Source organism: Mesoplodon densirostris, chromosome 10 (assembly GCF_025265405.1).
Source record: "Mesoplodon densirostris isolate mMesDen1 chromosome 10, mMesDen1 primary haplotype, whole genome shotgun sequence".
NCBI lineage: Eukaryota > Metazoa > Chordata > Mammalia > Artiodactyla > Ziphiidae > Mesoplodon > Mesoplodon densirostris.
Window position 1 is genome coordinate 38,344,181 of NC_082670.1, and position 19,183 is coordinate 38,363,363.

The 19,183-nt window shown below is 50.7% G+C and overlaps 1 protein-coding gene across 1 annotated transcript in view; it reads right to left on the bottom strand.

Moving 5' to 3' along the window:
- Positions 1 to 18,786, bottom strand: part of BRPF3 (bromodomain and PHD finger containing 3) — a 34,598-nt gene extending 15,812 nt beyond the window's left edge. Inside the window, exons 1-8 of the mRNA XM_060109488.1 lie at positions 18,604 to 18,786; positions 14,109 to 15,585; positions 10,379 to 10,535; positions 7,892 to 8,023; positions 5,422 to 5,550; positions 4,816 to 5,128; positions 3,772 to 4,074; positions 1,641 to 2,150 (exon numbers count right to left, since the gene is read on the bottom strand). Coding sequence (XP_059965471.1) covers positions 1,641 to 2,150; positions 3,772 to 4,074; positions 4,816 to 5,128; positions 5,422 to 5,550; positions 7,892 to 8,023; positions 10,379 to 10,535; positions 14,109 to 15,559 — 2,995 coding nt within the window. The 5' untranslated portion in view covers positions 15,560 to 15,585; positions 18,604 to 18,786. The remainder of the gene's footprint in view (positions 1 to 1,640; positions 2,151 to 3,771; positions 4,075 to 4,815; positions 5,129 to 5,421; positions 5,551 to 7,891; positions 8,024 to 10,378; positions 10,536 to 14,108; positions 15,586 to 18,603) is intronic.
- Between the last annotated feature and the right edge of the window lie 397 nt (positions 18,787 to 19,183).

Genomic DNA, 19,183 nt, shown 5'->3' on the forward strand with positions numbered 1-19,183 from the left:
TCAGTGCTGTTTGGCTGTGCCTGATGTAACTGAGAGGATGACAATAATAACTGCTACCAACTACTGCTATATACCAAGTGCTTTATATAGGCTACTTCCAATCCTTAGAGCCCCACAAGGAAGGTGTCACTAGCCCCATATTAGAAATAAGGAATAGGCTCACAGAGGTTAATTGATAGGCCCCAGGATACATAGCTAGTAAGAAGATGGGATTTGAATTCAAGTCTGCCTAACTCCAGGCCTCAAGCTCTTGACTCTATATAAACACCCTACTGCCCTAATACAGGGAAGCTTGGACCAGACAGGAAAGGAAGGTACTGCTGGAAACAAAGTATTAGATAGGAAGACAGAAAAGCAGAGAAAAGCATGTGCTGACCACACAGCCCAAAGCCACCACATAACAGGACATGAGGAGCAAAAGCCAAGAGCAGGCCCCTCCCTGCCAAGTGAGCTGGCCTTCCATATCCCACCAAGACTAAACAACTCTGTCTGGTGATGGAGGCCCTGCATGTCCAGGTCCACCTTGCCCACAGCATTGGCTCCTGATGCCCCTCTTCGCTTTGGAGAGGGAAGCCCCTCTCCAAACTGTCCCTCACAGGGACTCTGTCCTTGTTTCTACACACCTGGGCCTGAGCCCTTTGTTCCTTTCTAGTCTGTCCTCATCCCCAGGGCCAGCTTAGGCACTGTCTACTCATGAAGCCTTCCCAACTCCCCCAGTTCCTGTTCCCTGAACACCTCTAGCAGTGCTGTCACCTGGCACATAACCACAGACTGTCCAGCACTGGGATAGCTCTGCACCTCAGGACACCACCTAGTCTCCCCACTGGACGGTAAGCTCTCAGATTTGGACCTGAGTCTGATTTACTGCTCCCCAGTGACCAGCTTGTGTTGGACATGCAGTAAGGACTCTTTAGTGACAAGCCCCTATTACCACCTCTGAGACCCCATCTCCTATGATCCCTTGGCTCACTCTGCTGTGGCCACATAGGTTCCCTCACTGTTCCTCAGACATGCAAGCATGTTTCCACCCCCATGGCCTGTGCACTTGCTAGTCCATCTTTTTGGAACGTCTTTTCCCCAGATACCCAAAGAGCTCACACCTTCAGCTCCTTCAGATCTTTACTCAAAAAGCCTCCCCTGGCCGCCCTCTCTAATATCACCTCAGCATCCCCTCTCCCCCATTCCCTGCTGGACTTTTCTCCACAGCTTCTAATATGAGATACAATTTACTTATTTGCTTTTAGTCTACCTCCCCTACAAGAGAGGTGACTTGTCTGTTTTATTTATTGATTTCCCCCCCTATACTTTAGTGCCTACAATAATGCCTGACATAAATATCTGATGAATAAATGAACTAAAATGAAGGTAGGAACCATTTTATCATATATAGCTTTATATGCTGCTCAGGGTCAAAGAGAGCCCCAGACACAAGCTGGCCCTCTCAAAATACTTGCTCAAAGCCCATTTCCCCAGGCTACTACTCGTGTACCAGGCCCAACTGTGAGCTACAGAGCCCTCAGTGCTACTACTGGCATCCACAGGGGCCATTAGGGAGGCAGCTGACTGGGGAAGGTGCTGGCTGGCAAGGCAAAGCAGGAAAGCAGATGAGAAGTAGCGAGAGAAGTCACAGGCGAGGTCACCTGTCTCCTCCTCCTGCTGGGGGGACCTCTCCCCTTCGCTCTCACTACAGCTCCTGCTCCTTGGCCGCTTCCGGGAGTGCTGTTCATCCTCGATGCTGGTGGGAGACGCAGGAGAGCCCACTGCGCCATGGTCCTCGCCATTCTCCAGGGCCCTGTCAGGGCTCCTCTGTAGCTTAACCCCATTCTTGGCCTTCTTGAAGAGGACTGATGTGCGACGGCCCACGCCACTGAGTGGGGCGCCAGCGGGGGATGTATCGGGGGTCATGAGGGACACTCTATTGATGCCATTGTCACTGAGCAGGCGTTGCAAGGGCTCGCTCCCTAGCTGCAGAGGTGATTTTTCCAAAAGCTCATCTTCTTCCACTTTTCTTGGCTTTGGGAATCGGCTTGGAGGTTTGCTATCATTGATGGGTTTCAGAGTGGGGGGATCCGGAGGGGATTCTTGCTCAGACAAGGAAGGCGCAGGCCCAGTAGGCTCCAGGGTTGGTGGGGGAGGCATTTTGGAGTCATCTGTTAGAGAAAAAGAGAACCTGCTTGAACATTTTAGAAAAAGTCTGCCCCTACAAGCCAGATAATGACACTGATAACTAAGAACCAAGAGCATAGGCTATTAGAACGTTTGAGACGCGTCTCAAGTCTAAGGTGAAGAGAAGGTAGGACTAAGTTGTGCCTACACTAGTAGTTCTAAACCCTGGCTATGTATTAGAGTTACTTAGGTAGTTTCTTAAAAATTCCAATGCTGAGGTCCCACCCCAGACAAAATGAAACCAAATAGCTAACGATGGATTTTTTTTTTAAAGCTTACCAGGTGAGTTTGATGAAGTCAGGGTTATAAACCACTGCCCTACACCCAAGAAAGCCCAAAGCCCCCTGCTTAATCAATAATTAGGTAAGTCTCAGCCTCACAGATTAGGGGTCTACAACTCTCTTTAGACCCAGGTGTTTTCCCATCTGTCAATGTATTTTGTTTCATATCACAAGTGGAGCAAGAAGGACAAGCAGAAAGAAGCAGCTTACAGATATGAAAAAACGAGAGCAAGGAAGTTAAATCAGTGGTTCCCGAACATGTCTATTCAACCTCCACCTTAAAAAATGAGACTTTCAAAACAGAGCTCAGATTTCCCTAATCTGAATTTCTGGGAGATGAAGCCTAGAAATTTTTTGAAACCTCTAGAAGCTGCTGCAGCTGGTTCACTGGGCATGACTCTGCACTGCCTTAGCCCAGGAGTGGGGATGGGTATGAGTGGCATGCTGACTGCCACATGGGAAGCTGGCAAGGGTCACAATGGACACGAAGCCCTCTAATGCTAAATCTGACCTCTCAGCCACATCCCCGCTCTCCCCCAACCTAAAATAAAATGGGCCATTCCCTGCAATTTGGCCCCTTTTCCTCTGGAGATAACTCCCAATCTTCTTGATTGTGTGGATGACAGGCCCTCCTGAGCTACAGGCTCAGATCCAAGGGCTGGTAAGAGGGAGACAATTCTGTCCCCACAGAAGCGGAGAGGATGGAAAGCAACTCAGGTAAGGCACCTGGATCTCTGAGAATCACTTCCCCCAGCTGTCTTTTGCAGTTCTGGGCTTTTCTGCTTGGAATGGGCCTGTAGACTTGGCCAGCTGGGGTCAAAGCCATGAGCCCAGACCATCCTTAGGGTCTTTCTTTCTTTTCTATTCCCCCACACCACAGCCTAACCTGCTCTAAGAGCCTCTCTACATGATGGTATAAGTTGAACTAATATTTAACTGGTATGTGCAATATGGCCATACCAGGTGCAAAATATTGAAATACTTCTTTACAAGTTAGTAAACAGCTACTGGGCCCCGGCGTCTGAAACTCTCTGAACCCACTCACAATCCAACAACTAAATATCTGAATCAGAGGCCCTCAGGAGCCCCCTCCAATATAACAGCCAACATCTACTCTGACGGATGAATTTTGGTCTCTATGTATTGTTAAATATTTTGAGTATCATCCCTGGGTATGCATGAAAGTGTGACCCCTCCCAGGGCTTTTGCTTGCCCACGAGGGTCACACCTAGAGTTGGGGAAGGATGTTCCCACTACGGGATTTCAGCTTAACCCTCCCTTACCCTGGCCCGCAGCCCCTGGCCTGCCCGTGGCTGTCTCTCACCTCTGTCCCCATCGTCTTCTGGCTCCTCCTGCGGGGCCTGCTCCAGCACAGCCACATCCCCCCGGGGCCCTGCTGGCAGCTCCCCATTGGACACAGTCTTGTTTAGCGATGCCAGCTGCGGTGGTGGCGGCTGAGCCAGCTTCTGCCGAAGTGCATTGATCTCCCGGCGTAGCAGGCGGACACGGCGGGTCCGGGCCCCACTGGACCGCATGGCACTCACCAGGTCCAGTTTTTCGAGCAGCTCCTTCAGCTGCACCTCTGGGGACAAGTGGGCCCGGTTCTCTGGGATGAGGATGTTGTCCACTGCCAGGGAGAAGGGAGGACAGAAGAAGGGGCTGAAGGACCTGACCAGCCCAGGGCAAAGGGAAGGGCAGGGGCCAATTCCTTCGGATGCAAAATATTCTCCTGGAGTGCCTGGGCCAGTGGCTTCCAACAGCGTCACTGTGGGGCCTTGGCCCTGGCAACACCACTCCCAGGAGGGCAGCCACAGGGACAAGGTCAGAATCTGGGAAACACCTGCAGGAAGCAGTTCACAGTCACGATTATGGGCTCCGTGGAGCAGGCACAAGGCAGCTTGGCAATCCCCCGGCCTGAGTGACTGTTTGGCTGCTGCCATCGAGAAGCAGAGAGCAGGGGCAGGCAGAGTAGGGAATTACAGAGGCAATTCCATTTTTCTGATGCTCTACCTGCACTCTTCTGAATGAGCCAGACATACACCAGCACTGCACTCCTGCTGCCCATGCTCCAACGCCACACAGAGGGAGTCCAGGAAAGAAAGACCCTTGGTGAATCTTTAGCTTTTCAGACAGACAGCTAGTACCTGATTCCCCTTATCCTACTATTCAAGAAGTGCTCAGGGAATTGACTTTAACCCTCGGAACTATTCCAGCCACAAGCACATGTACCCCAGCCTGTGCCTGTCCCCAGCTTTGCTCCTGGAGTCCACCCTATAGCCCCAAGGCCCATCCTGATCCCTGGCTCTCTGGGCTCTATCCCTGTGCCTCCTCCTGGCCCCTCTCCTCCCTGCCCGTCCAGGCTTCTCACCGTCTTCCCAGGAGAAGCGGTAAAAGTCCTCCAATTTGGGTGACTCGGGCAGGTGGGTGCCCCTCTCGGGGTCATAGCCGATGTTCTCTGCCTGCCGCCGGGCGTGCCGCAGGATGGCCCCTCCCAGGTCCCGCAGGCGGACAGCTGCTCGGTGGAAAATTGTGTCTTTAGCATTATACTTCATGCAGTTGGTAACTATAAGGTTAAAGTCCTCCTCAAACTCCTCCAAGGTGTGGTACAGGTGGGACTCCAGCTTCCGCCTCATAGTAGAAAAATCCATTGGCTTGGATATGAATTCCAGGTAATCTGGAACCTAAACATATAAAACCTGTACAATTACAACAACCATTTACTAGCCAAACAGGCGCACCCTTCAGCGGCACTCTTGCCACCCCATTTTCTGGCTTGGCCATGCCAGGCTCACTCACAGCCCCAGGGCCCTGGCCCACCTTGGCCTGCTGAGCCCTCACCGTGGGCAAGTCTACTAGCCTTGCCAGACACCCCCAGGTTTCGTACACCCTGTGGCCCAACCCCTTCCTAGCCTACTCAGACCCTATTTCCATTTCAGGCGGGGCTCACTGCTCAGGAAGTAGCGGGGGAACTTGCCTCACTCAGGTTGACGGGCTCGGCAAAGATGTGTGCGGGATCCTTCTCTTGCAGCAAGTCCAGTGTTGTCCTCAGCAGAACGTTGAACGGCATAAGCTCCAGCTCCATGGCAGCCTGCTGGACCTTGACCTGTGGGGGAGGTGGGGAGAAATCAGGACACCCCTCAAAGAGGCACCAAACTTTTGCTTGATAACTTGACTTTCGCCAGTTGTGTACAACAAATTTTCACAAGATAGTAAGCTGACCACTATTTGAGGAGTTATCACTGAACTTTTAGCCTAGAAATAATGATACCAACAGCTACCACTTTGTGAACATTTCCTATGCATTCAGCGCTATATCAAAACTTACAGTAATAATAGTTAATACCTTTATAGTCCTTACTAAGTGCCAAGTAATGTTCAAAATAGGTACAAATGAGGTATTTTACCAAGAGGAAACTGAGGCACGGAAGGACTAAGTAAGTGACTGGCCCAAGGTCACACAGCTAATAAGGGACAGATTGGGATTCAGAGTGTGTGCTTTTGACTACTATGCCACACTGCCTTTCTACTTATATTACCTCAGTTAATCATCACAATAACCTCGAAGGAGAAACTGTTATTATCTCCATTTTACAAATATGGAATCTGAGGTTTGAAAAGAGTATGATGAGGAGTTACTAACCCAAGGTCACCTGGCTAGAAAAGAACAGAGACGGGACTTATACCTAGGTATGACTTAGTCCAAGAGGCACATTGATGATATAAAATGTCCCTTGGGCCAGAATTCCCAACTAATTGGCCCTTGGACCACCTAGGTCGGCCTAGGGTGACCAGGGCCTCAAGGCTCACCCCCTTGGGTGGCAAGCAGCCTGACATATTTGCAGCAATGTGCTATACAAATGTTATTTTCCATGTGTGCCCTAATGTAAAAAGGTTGGGAAGCCGTGTATTAGACTAGAAGTTCCTGCCTCTTGGCTACATCAAAACAGGCCTGCCTGCATCCCCTGCCTGCTTCCTTTTCCCTTACATTTCTCTGGACCAGAAATGGGAAGAGAAGCTCAGCTGTGGGACCAGGCCTGGGACGGCACAGGCAGTTTGAATCCATAGACAAGGTCCTGACATGTCCTTCATGCCCACCTGTGCTAAGTATGGCAAGAGCTGCCCAGTCTCAGCGGTGGAAACTCGGGCTACAGGACTGTGAGAGAAGGGCTTGTGCTGGGGCTGAACAGTGTAGCAAAGTTCGGAGAAAGAGAGAAAGAACATCTTTAACCCAGGCCTCTGAAGCATGAGAGTAACAGCTGCTATTCCTGGACCAGAGAGAACAGTTTTGGCATTCAGTTAATAGTTTTTGCTCACTGTCATGTGCAAGAGTGCTGCCGTAGACACTTCAGGGAGGCAAAGAGTATCAATGGTGATGATGATGATAGCAGCTGACACTTCTATAGTCTTATTATGTGCCAGGCACTGTTCTAAGCTCTTTATATACACTAAGTCATCTAATCCTCACAATCTTATGAGATGGGTTCTATTATTACCCCCATTTTATAGTCAAGGAAACTCGAGGTATAAGGAGATAAAGCAACTTAATGTCATACAAGTAGTAAGTGGCAGAGCCAGGATATAAACGCAGGCTGTCTGAATAAAGACGCAGACGTAGAGAATGGACTTGAGGACGGGGGAGGGGGAAGGGTAAGCTGGGATGAAGTGAGAGAGTGGCATGTACTTCTATACACTACCAAATGTAAAACAGATAGCTAGTGGGAAGCAGCCGCACAGCACAGGGAGATCAGCTCGGTGCTTTGTGACCACCTGGAGGGGTGGGATAAGGAGGGTGGGAGGGAGAAGCAAGAGGGAGGGGATATGGGGATATATGTATACGTATAGCTGATTCACTTTGTTATACAGCAGAAACTAACACACCACTGTAAAGCAATTATACTCCAATAAAGATGTTAAAAAAAAAAAAAAAAAAAACACGCAAGCTGCCTGATGCCACAGCTCATATTTCTAATTCCTAGGCTACACTACCTACCTCAACATTCCCCATGCTCAGAGGCTTAGAATCTCCTTGAAGAGAGGTTGGAAAATTTAAATGATTCAAGACTATAAGGGTTTAAAGGCCAAGTGAGAAACCCCAGAAGCTCCCAGGTCAAAGGTGATACTCATAAGAGTGGCTTGAGAAGCTCTCCAAAACATAAGGCCAGGCTCCCTTCGCCACCCCGAGATATCCTGAATGAGAAACTCCAGGGATGGGCCCAGGCATAGGATATTAAGCTTATGCCTGAGGCCACCAGGAGCTAAACTCCCTAAGTTCGAAGCCATCAGCAGCACCACACCCAACGCAGAGTAGGCAGGCCTTGGAGCCCATAGTGCTGGGCAGGAAGGTAAGAAAGCTGACACCAGGCAGGGTCTCCTGGGTCTCCTGAAGCCACACTGACAGTAGGAGAAAAAGATCTTGAACAAGAGCCGTGGGGGCTCCTACTCACCTGCTCCCGCTTGAGCTTTTCTCTTTTCCGAATCAGCTCAATCAGCAGCCGTGCCCGCTCCAAGTCGTGCCGGAGTTTCTGCCAGTATTTCAGCTCTTCCTTCACTGCATTTGTCTTCTCGTCCTGCTCCCGCTGCAGGAGGGAAGGGAAAACATAGAGGAGCTGTGGGCCTCCTTCCTGCCCAGAGTCCTCTCTCTGCTCAAGCCTCCTGGGGCCTCAGCAGGTAAGAGCCCCATCCCCTTCCTGGACCCATGGTCCCGGAGAGCCCTTCCACCACCTCTACAACTCTTCCTCCAGTGCTTCCCCAGCCTTATAACAATGTTTCTTCACTATAGCACAATAACCATTGCTGGGATGAGAGCTGGGACTGCTTCTCCTTACCCCCAGGGACACCAGAGAGCAGCTGTGCATCCTCAGGGCTGGAAAGAATTTCAGAAGGAAACTAATAGACACCTCAGGGTGGAAAGAATTTCACCCTAGAGCTTCGACTTGGCTAGAAAACAAAGCGAAGTTTTTACTATGAGCTTGTGCTTACTGACTTGAACATACTTTAAAACACCACCACCACCACCAAAAACGTGATTCCTGCCCTAAAAGAGGTTACAGTGTAGTTGAGGGAAGAAAGAGGCCCAGGGTTTGATATGCAAGGGCACAGCAGCATAAAGACAACAAAAATTGATTGGATAAACTGAATATAAAATGCTAACAGGACATAAAATAGAGAAGATCTCAGTGGATTGGGGTTAGGTCAGGGATTCCTGGGGCGAGCAATCTTACTAGGGTTTCACATGTAATGATGCATGTGGATGAAGAAAGCAGTAAGAAAAGCCTCTTTTGGAACTGAAGGGACCACAAAGCAGAAGTATGAAGGCAGCATTAGTGATTCTTTGCTTGTTGAGAAAAACGGGCTGGCCAGAGCAGAGAAACTGGAGAACCACAAAAGCCAAGGAAGACCCAGGATCCAGCTGGCAAGAAGCTTCAAATGCCAGGCAAAAAAGCCTGGACGTGGCCTGCCTGGAGAGGGGGAATATATTCCGGAAAAGGCAATGACAGGATGGAAAATGGTTAAGTGTGTAAGACAGTACCAGCTGTAAAGCAAAAAAAGAATTAGAGGCTGGAGACCACCTAGAAAGCTACTGCTGAAATTAAGGGGGCATGGGTGAGCATGGTAGCTGTGGAATGGAGATAAAGGGCCATATACTGATAAATCCCCCAAAACAGATCAGGGGATGATTAACTGCAGCTCCTTATGGAGGAAAGAGCCAAAAGTAACCCCAAGGTGGGCAACATCTGAGGTCAGGAGGAAGAAGGTTCCATAACAGTAATGGCGAAATACATTTACGGAGATGAAGGAAGATAATGAATTCAGTTTCCAATATCTGAGTTCAGGAAACAACATCTACACGGACATCTATAGTTCCTCTGCCCCAGAGGGACCGAGGGCAGAAAAAAGGGAGGGGACAAGACAAGAAACCTGGAGCTACTGCTACACAGTTATTGACAACTATGAGAGTGGACAAACTCTCTAAGCCAACAAGGAGGCAACAGAGCCCCTGGGAGTGTTACCACTAAGGGGTAAGAATTAGGATCAGCACAGGGTACAGTCAGTGGGGTAGAAGGGGTGGGAAATGGTGTCACAGAGAAGCTGTAAGACAAAGTGATCGTGGTGTCAAATGCAGTCCAACAGTCTATAAAGTGAGAATCTGAGGAAAGATTTGCTTGGCTGGAAGGGGTCACTGATGTTCTACAAGAAGCTACAGGGGAGCAAGCAGACCATTTCAAGGAGAGATTGGATATACACTTTCCCTTCAGGACTTCAGTTACAAAAGGCAAAAGTAAAATCAGACAGAACAGAGGGCACCAGAGTCATGGGAAGGCTTGCCTCATCTCTGGAGTAATGGTGTGGGAATATTTAAAGGCAGAAGTAATGGAACAAGTGAAGAGGCAGAGAGAACTAAATATGTTTTCTAAAAGTCTCTCAGGAGGCCTCCACCATCTCAGAAAACACTAAACATGCAGCAACTCCAGTTGCTAATGTCTAAAAGATCACCCCAACTGGGCAGGCTGTGCGCTACAACCTAGATGGTTAGTGTATTTTTTATGGAACATTTAGGCAGGTGGCAGTATAGTGTCTTAAGGAAAGTATGCCTTTTCCTAACTTATACAACATGGTCACCTGACTCTCACTCAGCCCACTTCTTCCTTTCTGCCATATCTGAAGGGTTTTCCCCAAGTAGAGGGAAAGCTGGGCTTGCTTTACACTCTCCCCTAGAATTTGCTCCAAGCCAAGCCTCTCTCATCTAGAAGGGCTGCTGTCTGGTCTGAAGAGCTCCACAGTCCTGGAGGTCACTCCTGGGATGGACCACCTAGAGAGGTGATGGCTATAGGCAAAGGCCCCGCAGAGGGCTCAGGGAGGGTTGCCCCAACCATCTCTCCTTCGTCACTCTCCACCTCCCTCCACTGCCCTCAAATAACTACTTCACCTACCTGCTCAGCATTCCTTTGGGACTGCAGGTGGGAGTGCAGGCGCCGTATGAGGGGGACACCGTTCCGTGCCTGACGCTTCAACAGCCAGTAGTTGTGAAGCCGCTGCATGAACTGGTTTTTCCTCTGAAAGGAGAGACCACTACAGATCTTGTTCAACCTTGAGTAGAGGCAGAGGGAAGTAAAAGACAGGGTCAGTGGGCAGCCCAGATTACAGCCTCCTATTCAGACCCCCTGGTTCATTTCTGAACCTTATAGAGGAAGACAGAATAAAGTAGCCAAATGCCTCACCTCAGAGAAAGCCTTGAAAAGGACAGCAAAGTTAAGCAGCTCAGATTCAGCATGGGATATTTCACTTGATTTTCCACCTCCTGCCTTGCAGTCCTGATCCTCCAAAAGAACCCTCCCTCAGGAACCCTGACCCTATAGTCCTGGACTCCCGAGACACAGGTCTGCGCCCCAACACCCCCACTCTTCTCTTGATAAAGGCAGCAAAAGAGAACAGGAACTTGCATAAGCTGTGGGCAAAGCGGTCACTATTTCCTGCCCCCTATAGTTAAGGGTCCCACCAGACCAGGGAGTAGTCCACAGCCAAGCTGGAAGGAAAATTAGTAGGAATACAGCAGGCTACTGCCTTCTGAACCCAAATACAACCCTTTGGAGTTGTCTGACCTCTGGTTTTTCATTAAAAATCTCAGTAGCCTAAAAATGTCTAATTTTGAACCAAATGAAAAAAAAATGGATCTAAAGATGTAAGAGGATAGAGAATCTGAAAATTCAGCTGGCTAGACAAAGAAAGATAAGTACTGTATGATAACGCTTATATGTGGAATCTAAAAATGACAACAGGGGAATACCCTGGCAGTCCAGTGGTTAGGACTCGGTGCTTTCACTGCGAGGGCCCAGGTTCAACCCCTGGTCAGGGAACTAAGATCCCACAAGCCGTGTGGCGTGGCCAAAATAAATAAATAAATAAATAATACAACAAGCTAGTGAATATAACATAAAAGAAGCAGACTCATAGATATAGAGAACAAACGAGTGGTTACCAGTGTGTGGCAGGGGGGTGGAGGGCAATACAGGGCTGGGGGAGTGGGAGGTACAAACTACTGGGTGTAAGATAGGCTCAAGGATGTATTGTACAACACAGGGAATATAGCCAGTATTTTGTAATAACTACAAATAGAAAGTAAGCTTTAAAAATTGTATGAAAATTAAAAAAATTTTTTTTTAATTTAGCTGGCTAAACTGTGCCAAAAGAGAAGTCTGGAGGTCAGTGTTCAAGCCAATAACACGTGGCGGGGGAGGAGTGGGAAGGGAATTAATGAGCTCCCACAGTCTCTACCATAATGCCCAAACTTCAACGTGGGTCACATTATTCCATGTTACAAAAGATGGAAAGGCAGCTTAGGAACTGAGGCTGAATACATTGTCAAAGTCACTAATGCAGCTAAAAAGATGGTGAAGCTGGGCAGGATTTGAACTCATGATCTCTCTGCTACAACATCTGTGTTCCGAAATTGGTTAAGCAAGGCCTCAATGCTCCTGTGGCGTTTCCTCTGCTTCTTCTCTTCCTCTTACTCCACTGAAAGGAAGACAACTGTGGCTAAACAAGAAGGTGGAATCTAAGAAGGATGTTCATGTTGGGCTAGACATTGCTCACCCAGGCCTTGTGCCTTTCCATGGTCAGACATTCCTGCCCCAAAGCCAAGCTTACAAAATCAAGGCCTAGGCCTTTTCCCAAAGGACAGATCCCCCCAACACCCATGCCAAGCACACCTGCCCAGATGCAGGCAGCCCCCTCCCTCTACAACCTCTTAGCCATGGAGGGTCCCAACAGCATTTGTGCAAGTGGGGAAAAGAATAATAATCAAATAGCAGTAGCAGCAGCAGCCACCATTTATTGAGCGCTTACTATTTGCCAGGCACTGTGCTTTACTTGTATTATCTCATCTATTTCTCCCAACAACCCTATGAGGTAGGTTCACTTACAAATAAATAAACTAGGGCTTCCCTGGTGGCGCAGTGGTTGAGAGTCCGCCTGCCAATGCAGGGGACATGGGTTCGTGCCCCGATCCGGGAAGATCCCACATGCCGCGGAGCGGCTGGGCCCGTGAGCCATGGCTACTGAGCCTGAGGGTCTGGAGCCTGTGCTCCGCAACGGGAGAGGCCACAACAGTGAGAGGCCCGTGTACCGCAAAAAATAATAATAATAATAAATAAATAAATAAATAAATAAATAAACTAAGGCTGAAAGAAGTTAAGTGACTTGCCAAAGATCACACAGGTAGTTAGTGACAGAAGCAAGATTCAAACACAGGTCTGTCTGGTTGTTAGCCAGCATGCTGTGCTGGCCCCTGTAAGAGACCACCTACAAGAGCAGACCTGACAACCAAAAAGTCTAGCCCCAGGGCATAACCACCCTACAGATGAAGACTAAGCATGGACCCACTGACCTAAGGGAGGAGAGGAGCCTAGAACAGCTCTGTGACTAGAAGGCCCATTTCCAGTTGACTGAATCTAACTCCAGCCATGGTTCACAAGAGCCTCTCCCTCTGGATCTTGTCAGCTCTTGTGTCTTCCTTCCAGACCAACAAGTCTGGTTGCCTATTTCCCTCATACAACTCACTCTCCACTGCCCTCCAGTACTCCTTTCTCCCTATCCCTTATACCAAGAGAGACAGACAGCAGGAACAGAACCTAGAGGCATCACAAGCCCCAGCTTGTCCAGGGTCTGTTGCTTTACCCTTGGTTCCTTCCAGCCCTTAGAACAGGACTTGGCATATAGTAAGTGCTCAATAAACATCTCATTGAATGAATAATGGAGTGAACAACTTTACCTCCTGTGACCGCAGTTTCTTCATCTGGGGGTGTGGGAGAAGGTGCAAGGACTATGTTAGATGAATAATCTCCAAGATTCCTTCCTGCTCTAACACTGTATTCTTTTTAGTGAACATCATCAATGAGATGGGCCTCCGCTGGAAAATCTTCCCTGTCTCTTACTTGTCTGCCAAGCTCCCATCCCTCCAACAGTGCCAGCTACCTCTCTGATGGTTTAAAACAGGCACAATGGTTTCTCTACAGATTCGGTGGGGGCCAAGGCAGCTTAGTTACACAGCAGAGCTGAGTGATTCTCAGGAGGAGACATAGCATATCTTCCCCACATGACCACCCCCTTACACAAAGTCCCCATCATTCCTAGGACAGAGCTTTCTGGAGAGCAGGTACCTATACTGACCCCTTGAAACAGTGGTTCTCAATCGGAAGTAGTTCTATTCCCATAAGGTTACTAGAAACATATGTAGGGAGGATCTGAGGTTGTCACACAGACCAGGCAATGAGGGAGGGGATGCAAATGGCACTTACAGACAAAGACCAGGGATGCTAAACATCGAGAAATGTACAGGACAGCCCTAATAATGAATTACCTCCTGTCCAAAATGCCACCTGTGCCCTGTTGAAAAATATTACCTTAGACATCCTGTCACCTGGGTTCCTAAGCAACTTAAGTGTCTGTCTCACCTTGAATCAAAGGAAATACATTGCTTTGAAGGGCACAGTCAAAACCACAAACCAGGCCAGGCGAGCCCACGGTCTAAAGGAGAAGTCTAAATTTGAGAGCACAGAAGAGAACAGGTATTCACCAACCTTGTGGAAAGAAGCCTGGCTCAGGGCCAACACCAGCCCGAGAAGAAATCATGAGTCCCTAGGGAGCCCTCCTGGGCAGGCTCACCTGTAAGAGGGTATCTGTGGGACAGTGACCATGGGGACAGTGGAGGGTGTGTCTCGGCCCACTTCCTCTGGCTCCTTCTTGATCCTTTGCTTCAAAGTCATCTTGTTCTTCTTGGACACTCCCTTGAGGGGGCCGCCTACCCCACCTTGGCCTTCATCTTCCTCCTCCTCTTCTACCTCTTCCTTCTCTTCTTCCTCCCCACAGCCCTCCTTCAGCCCTTCTTCGTCCCCAGCCTCACTGAGACTTCCTGGGGAGTCGCCCTTCTTCCTAGCAGTGGCGGCACCTGGCGGCGAGTGGGCCTCACAGTAGGCGGTCTTGCGCACTGTGAAGATGGTGCCATTGAGGCTGGTCTCACGCATAGGCTCAATCTTCATGAAGAGCCCAGCCCGCTGTGCACACGTCACATGGAAGGCCGTGTAGCAGTTCACCTTATGACACTGGATGGCTGCACCCAGCCCCTTCTGCTTGCAGATATAGCAGGTTAGTTTCCAGCGGGCAGGTGGGATATTGTCGATGCCCTCAATAGGCTCCAGGAACACGGTGTTAGCAAAGCAGACTTCAGGGATCCAGATGGCACACACCACGTGGGCCCAGTGCCCATCGCTGGTCTGTTTGAAGGCGCCACCCTTGTTGGGGCAGAGGACGCAATCCACGGGCCGGGAGGGAGATTGTAGGCAGCAGCGGCATAGCCACTGGCCCTCGGGGATGTAAGGGACGCCATAGCACTCCTGGTGTACAGCCAGGTTGCAGATGTCACAGAAGAGAATGACGTTGCTATTGTGGCATTCGTCATCCAGGCATACGCAGCAGAAAGCATCTTCGTCAATGAGTGACTGTTGGGCCCCACTGCTTCGACTCTCCAAGTATGACTCCTTCTCAAGCCGGTCCACCAGCAGCTCAAAGGTATCTGCCGACACCAAACTGTGCCCATCTACTCGCCGCTTCTCATTTACCATGTCCAGCCAGGCAAGGTCCTCCTCATCCATGTCATACTCTACTTCTGCATCCAGATCTTCAGGTGGCTTCTCAATGTAGCGGTAGTAGGCAGCAGGCAGCGGGGGTGCTTCTGGTTGACTGCCTGAGTCCACCATGCGGAAGCTGGGTTGCGGGAGGTGGAAGGAAGTGCCGGATGCATGCTTGGAGCAGGACTCCTTCTTCTTGCCCTTGGATGAGGGTTTTTTGGACTTGACAGGGAACTGAGGCTGCTCACTGTTTTCCTTGTTACTGTTACATTCGGTGATATCCTGGGCGGTCAACTCATCCTCTGTGATGATCTTGAGCGGGTCATAGATGCTAATACGATGCAGACGTCCATCAATGTCCACCTCGACGATCCGCTGGGCCTGGGCATATGTCAGGGTCTCCCGAGTGGGTGAGCACTTCAGACTATAGGGGGATGGGGAGCGCCGGCCCTCGGCATTCTGCCGTGACTTCCGGCGAGGCTTCCTCATGGCACCCGGGAACCAACAAGACAGGCCTAAGGAGAGGAGGCCAGGAGACTGTGAGCCAGATGTTCAGGCATGCATGCATTCATTCACCCTTCCATCTGATCAAGTGGCCACTGAGCAAACTGGCTATTCCCTCTGTCTGAACATCCTGCCCCTCAGGTATCCACATGGCTTGCTCTTTCACCTCCTCCAAGTCTTTCCATAAACAGTGTTTCTCAGTGAGACCTATGACCATTCTATCCAAAATTGCAAATCCTTTTCCCCCACCAGCAATCTTTCTCCTGCTTTATATTTCACTATAACACTCACCAATTTTTACTGTGCTATGTAATTTATATATTTATCATGTGTATTTGTTTCCTTCCTCTAAAATGTAAGGTCCATGAGGGGAGGGATTTTTGCCTGTCTTTTTCACTGCTGTAACTCCATTACCTGGAATGGTGCCTGACTCCTAAGTAAGCATTCTATAAGTGTTAGCTGAATGAAATGAGAAATCAAACACTCATGATCCCTGCCCTCAAGGAGCACTGCCTGATTGAAGAGACAGAAAAGTAAACACAACAGATCACTACAGATCAATGCAACATGGGGAGAGAGCTAATGTTCTAATGAGGTACATAAGGCTGTGGGACAGCTAACTATGGAAAAGGGGGGTGGTGGTTAAGGCTTAGGAAAGGAGTAAACAAGAACAGCATCCACTTAAAGCTCTACACATGACCTGTGACCCCATGGGGGATCAAAAATCCACAGATCTAGAGCCCTCTCCCAACCCATCTTACCATGATCCATGATCAGAAACCCTATCCCCAACCATGCCCAGGGGTGAAGGGGTAAGGCACCTGAAATGTCTATCGCATGTGGTCTAAGGACTTCAAACTACAATGTGCAGGGTATTCTCTGCAAAAGGCAGCATTCAGGATGCATTGGCTAGTACATCTCTAAGCAGAAACCCTGGAAGCTCTGGGAGTGGCCCCAAGTGGCCTATGTGGGACCCTCACTGGACCTAAAGCCAAGGTAACTGGGGCAATACCTGGGGTAAACTCTCAATGCATCTGTTACTTCAAAAGCCCCTCTCTCCCAAAATACATCCAGTCCACCCTTGTGCAACAAAAAGAAAGCTCTAAATTTTTCCCATTGTTCTCTGGGATGGAGGAAATTATGACAAGCTCACAAGGAGCTGCGGTCACAGTTACTGAGGCCATCAATACTAAGAAAGACCTTTGGCGATATGATGCCCTGAGGTGCGGGCAGAGACTTGGAAGGGTATGAACAGGGAGACGATTTCAAGGAGAAAAACAGAATTTGTCACCTTGCTTGCAGGATCTACCATCTTTATAAAGTGGAGATGGTGATGATAATGTAGCACTCTTTCACAAACTACAAAGCCCTTTTACTTTTAACAGTTTTCACAACTACCTTGGAAGGGAGAATAGATATCCTCATCTCCATTTTACAGATGAAGACACAGAAGCTCAGAAAGGTGTCACTCCCCCTAAAGCTGGTAAGTGACAGAGCTACGATTCAAACCCAGATCTTCTGATCTGCTCAAGCCATCTCACTAGGACATAAGAACACCACAGAGATGCCATGGTCTGGTACAAAAAGAGGCTCTGAGGCAATCCAGGTTCTAATCTTGGCCCTGCGTGACCCGGAGAAAGTCACTGAAACGTTCTGTGCCCGCACACTCCATCAGTAAAATGAAATTAATAAAATTTCTTTCTTAAGGGTTGCTATTTGTTAATAAGGTATTCTTAACATCCTGATTTTAAAAGCCTTCCAATCCCAAAGTCTGACTGAAAGAAACAAACAAAAAACAACTTGGCTGAGGCACAGTGCCAGGCAAGCACAAACCCTATTTGGAACCAAAGGAAAGAGAATCATTCGCAGAAATTCTGTCCAGGCTCCAGAGACCCTTGGCCACTACATGCCTGACAAATGCCAACTCCCTGGGGGTGACCCGGGCCAACAGACCTGCTTTATTATCCCCACCCTGTCAAGGGCATGCAGACCCTTGCAGAGGTGTGAAAATCTATCTCAACAGTAACTTGAAATGGTTCAGAAAGGGGATGTAGCTCCTCCTTTGTCAAAGCCACGATATATTCCTCCTCCCTACCCGCTACCTCCTAGGCAACTGGAGTATCTCTCAACCAAGCAGCAAGTATCTACAGAGGCCTCTGCTGTCCTATCCAAGCCTCTAGACACTGGGGGGCCAACTCCAGAGGGGGAAGGGCTGCTGCTGAGGAAAACGAAATGAGTTTCGCCCTCAAGGAGCTTACAGTCTAGTTTTTTGGCGGGAGTTTCTCATCCCACACAGCCCTTCCCACATACACAGCTCCGAATACCTCCAACACCCGCAGAGGTCTACCCGGCATCCCCTGAGCCCCCACTCGCCCACTCCACCCAGGTCCGCGAAGAATAAGGAGTTTCTGCAATTAGACTGTTCCCCCTGCACCCCACACGAGATACTCATGAGACAAGTAAGGACCCCAGCCAAGGCTCCCGCCCCTTTAAAGGGGCACCTCTTCCAGAAAAATCCTGACCCTTCGGAGAGGAAAGGAGGGAAATAACATCTCCTCACCAGAGGGGAGGGAGAGAGCGTGCCTGAGGCAGACAAACGCGGAGTCCGACCCTCAGACAGAGAAAGCTAGCGCCTGCGAAGAAGCGGGGCACAGAGGCAAGCACCCATTGGCTGCCTCACCTGCCCGTCTGGAGGAACCGGGGGCCAAGGGACGCTCAGGGGGTGGAACTCTCCTCTGGCCTGACCAATTGGAGAGCGCGGCGGGGGCGGGGCTCGGCGGCTCGGCTTCCAGGGCCAAGGGGGGAAACAAGATGGCGGCTGCGGGAGGGGGTCCTCGCTTTTCAGCTCCCCCCTCACCCGCCTTCTCCTTCTCCGCTGCCACTCTGGCTCCAGGAAAGAGCTTTCGCGCCGCCCCCGCCCGGCTCGGGAAGCCCCTCGCTTCCCTCCCCCATCCCGCGCAGTCCCTGGTCTCCGTAGGCCCCGCTGCCCCCGCCCCCGCTCCGTCCGGCCCCGCTGCCGCCCCCATTACCTCAGCAGCCGGCCCGGCCCCACCGTTCGGGGCTCCTGGGCGCGGGCGGGCCGGCCGCCTAGCAGGTCGGCGCGGCCCAGGGAGCGGAGCGCGGCCTCCTCCCGCGCTGGCCTCCGTGGCCACCGCCGTGCCCCCTCCCGGCCCGCGCTGGGGCCCCGGCCCGGCCGCCGCCGCTCCCGGGGGAGGAGGGGGAATGGAACCGCCGCCGCCGCCGCCGCTGCCGCCACGGAGCCCGGCCGAGGGGAGGGAGGGATCAGCCCCCAGGCAGGATCCGCCCCTCCGGCCTCCCCCCCTCCCCCCGCCACCTCCACCCCTTCCCTCGCTCCCTCTCCGGCTCCGCGGGCTCTCCCGCTGAACAGGAGCGAGAGCGCGAAAGAGAGGGGAAACAAGAAAAAAATCCCCCCGCCCGTGCCCGGCGCGGCGGCGGCCGGGGCGGCGCGGAGAGGAGCGCGGAGCCGCTGCCGCCACAGGGCACCGTCCCCTGCTCGGCCTCACGGTGGCGGTGCGGACGCGGCAGGGGCGCGGAGCAAAGGCGGGATCTGCGCCCGCCGCGGCCCCGGCTCACGCCGACCTGGCTCGC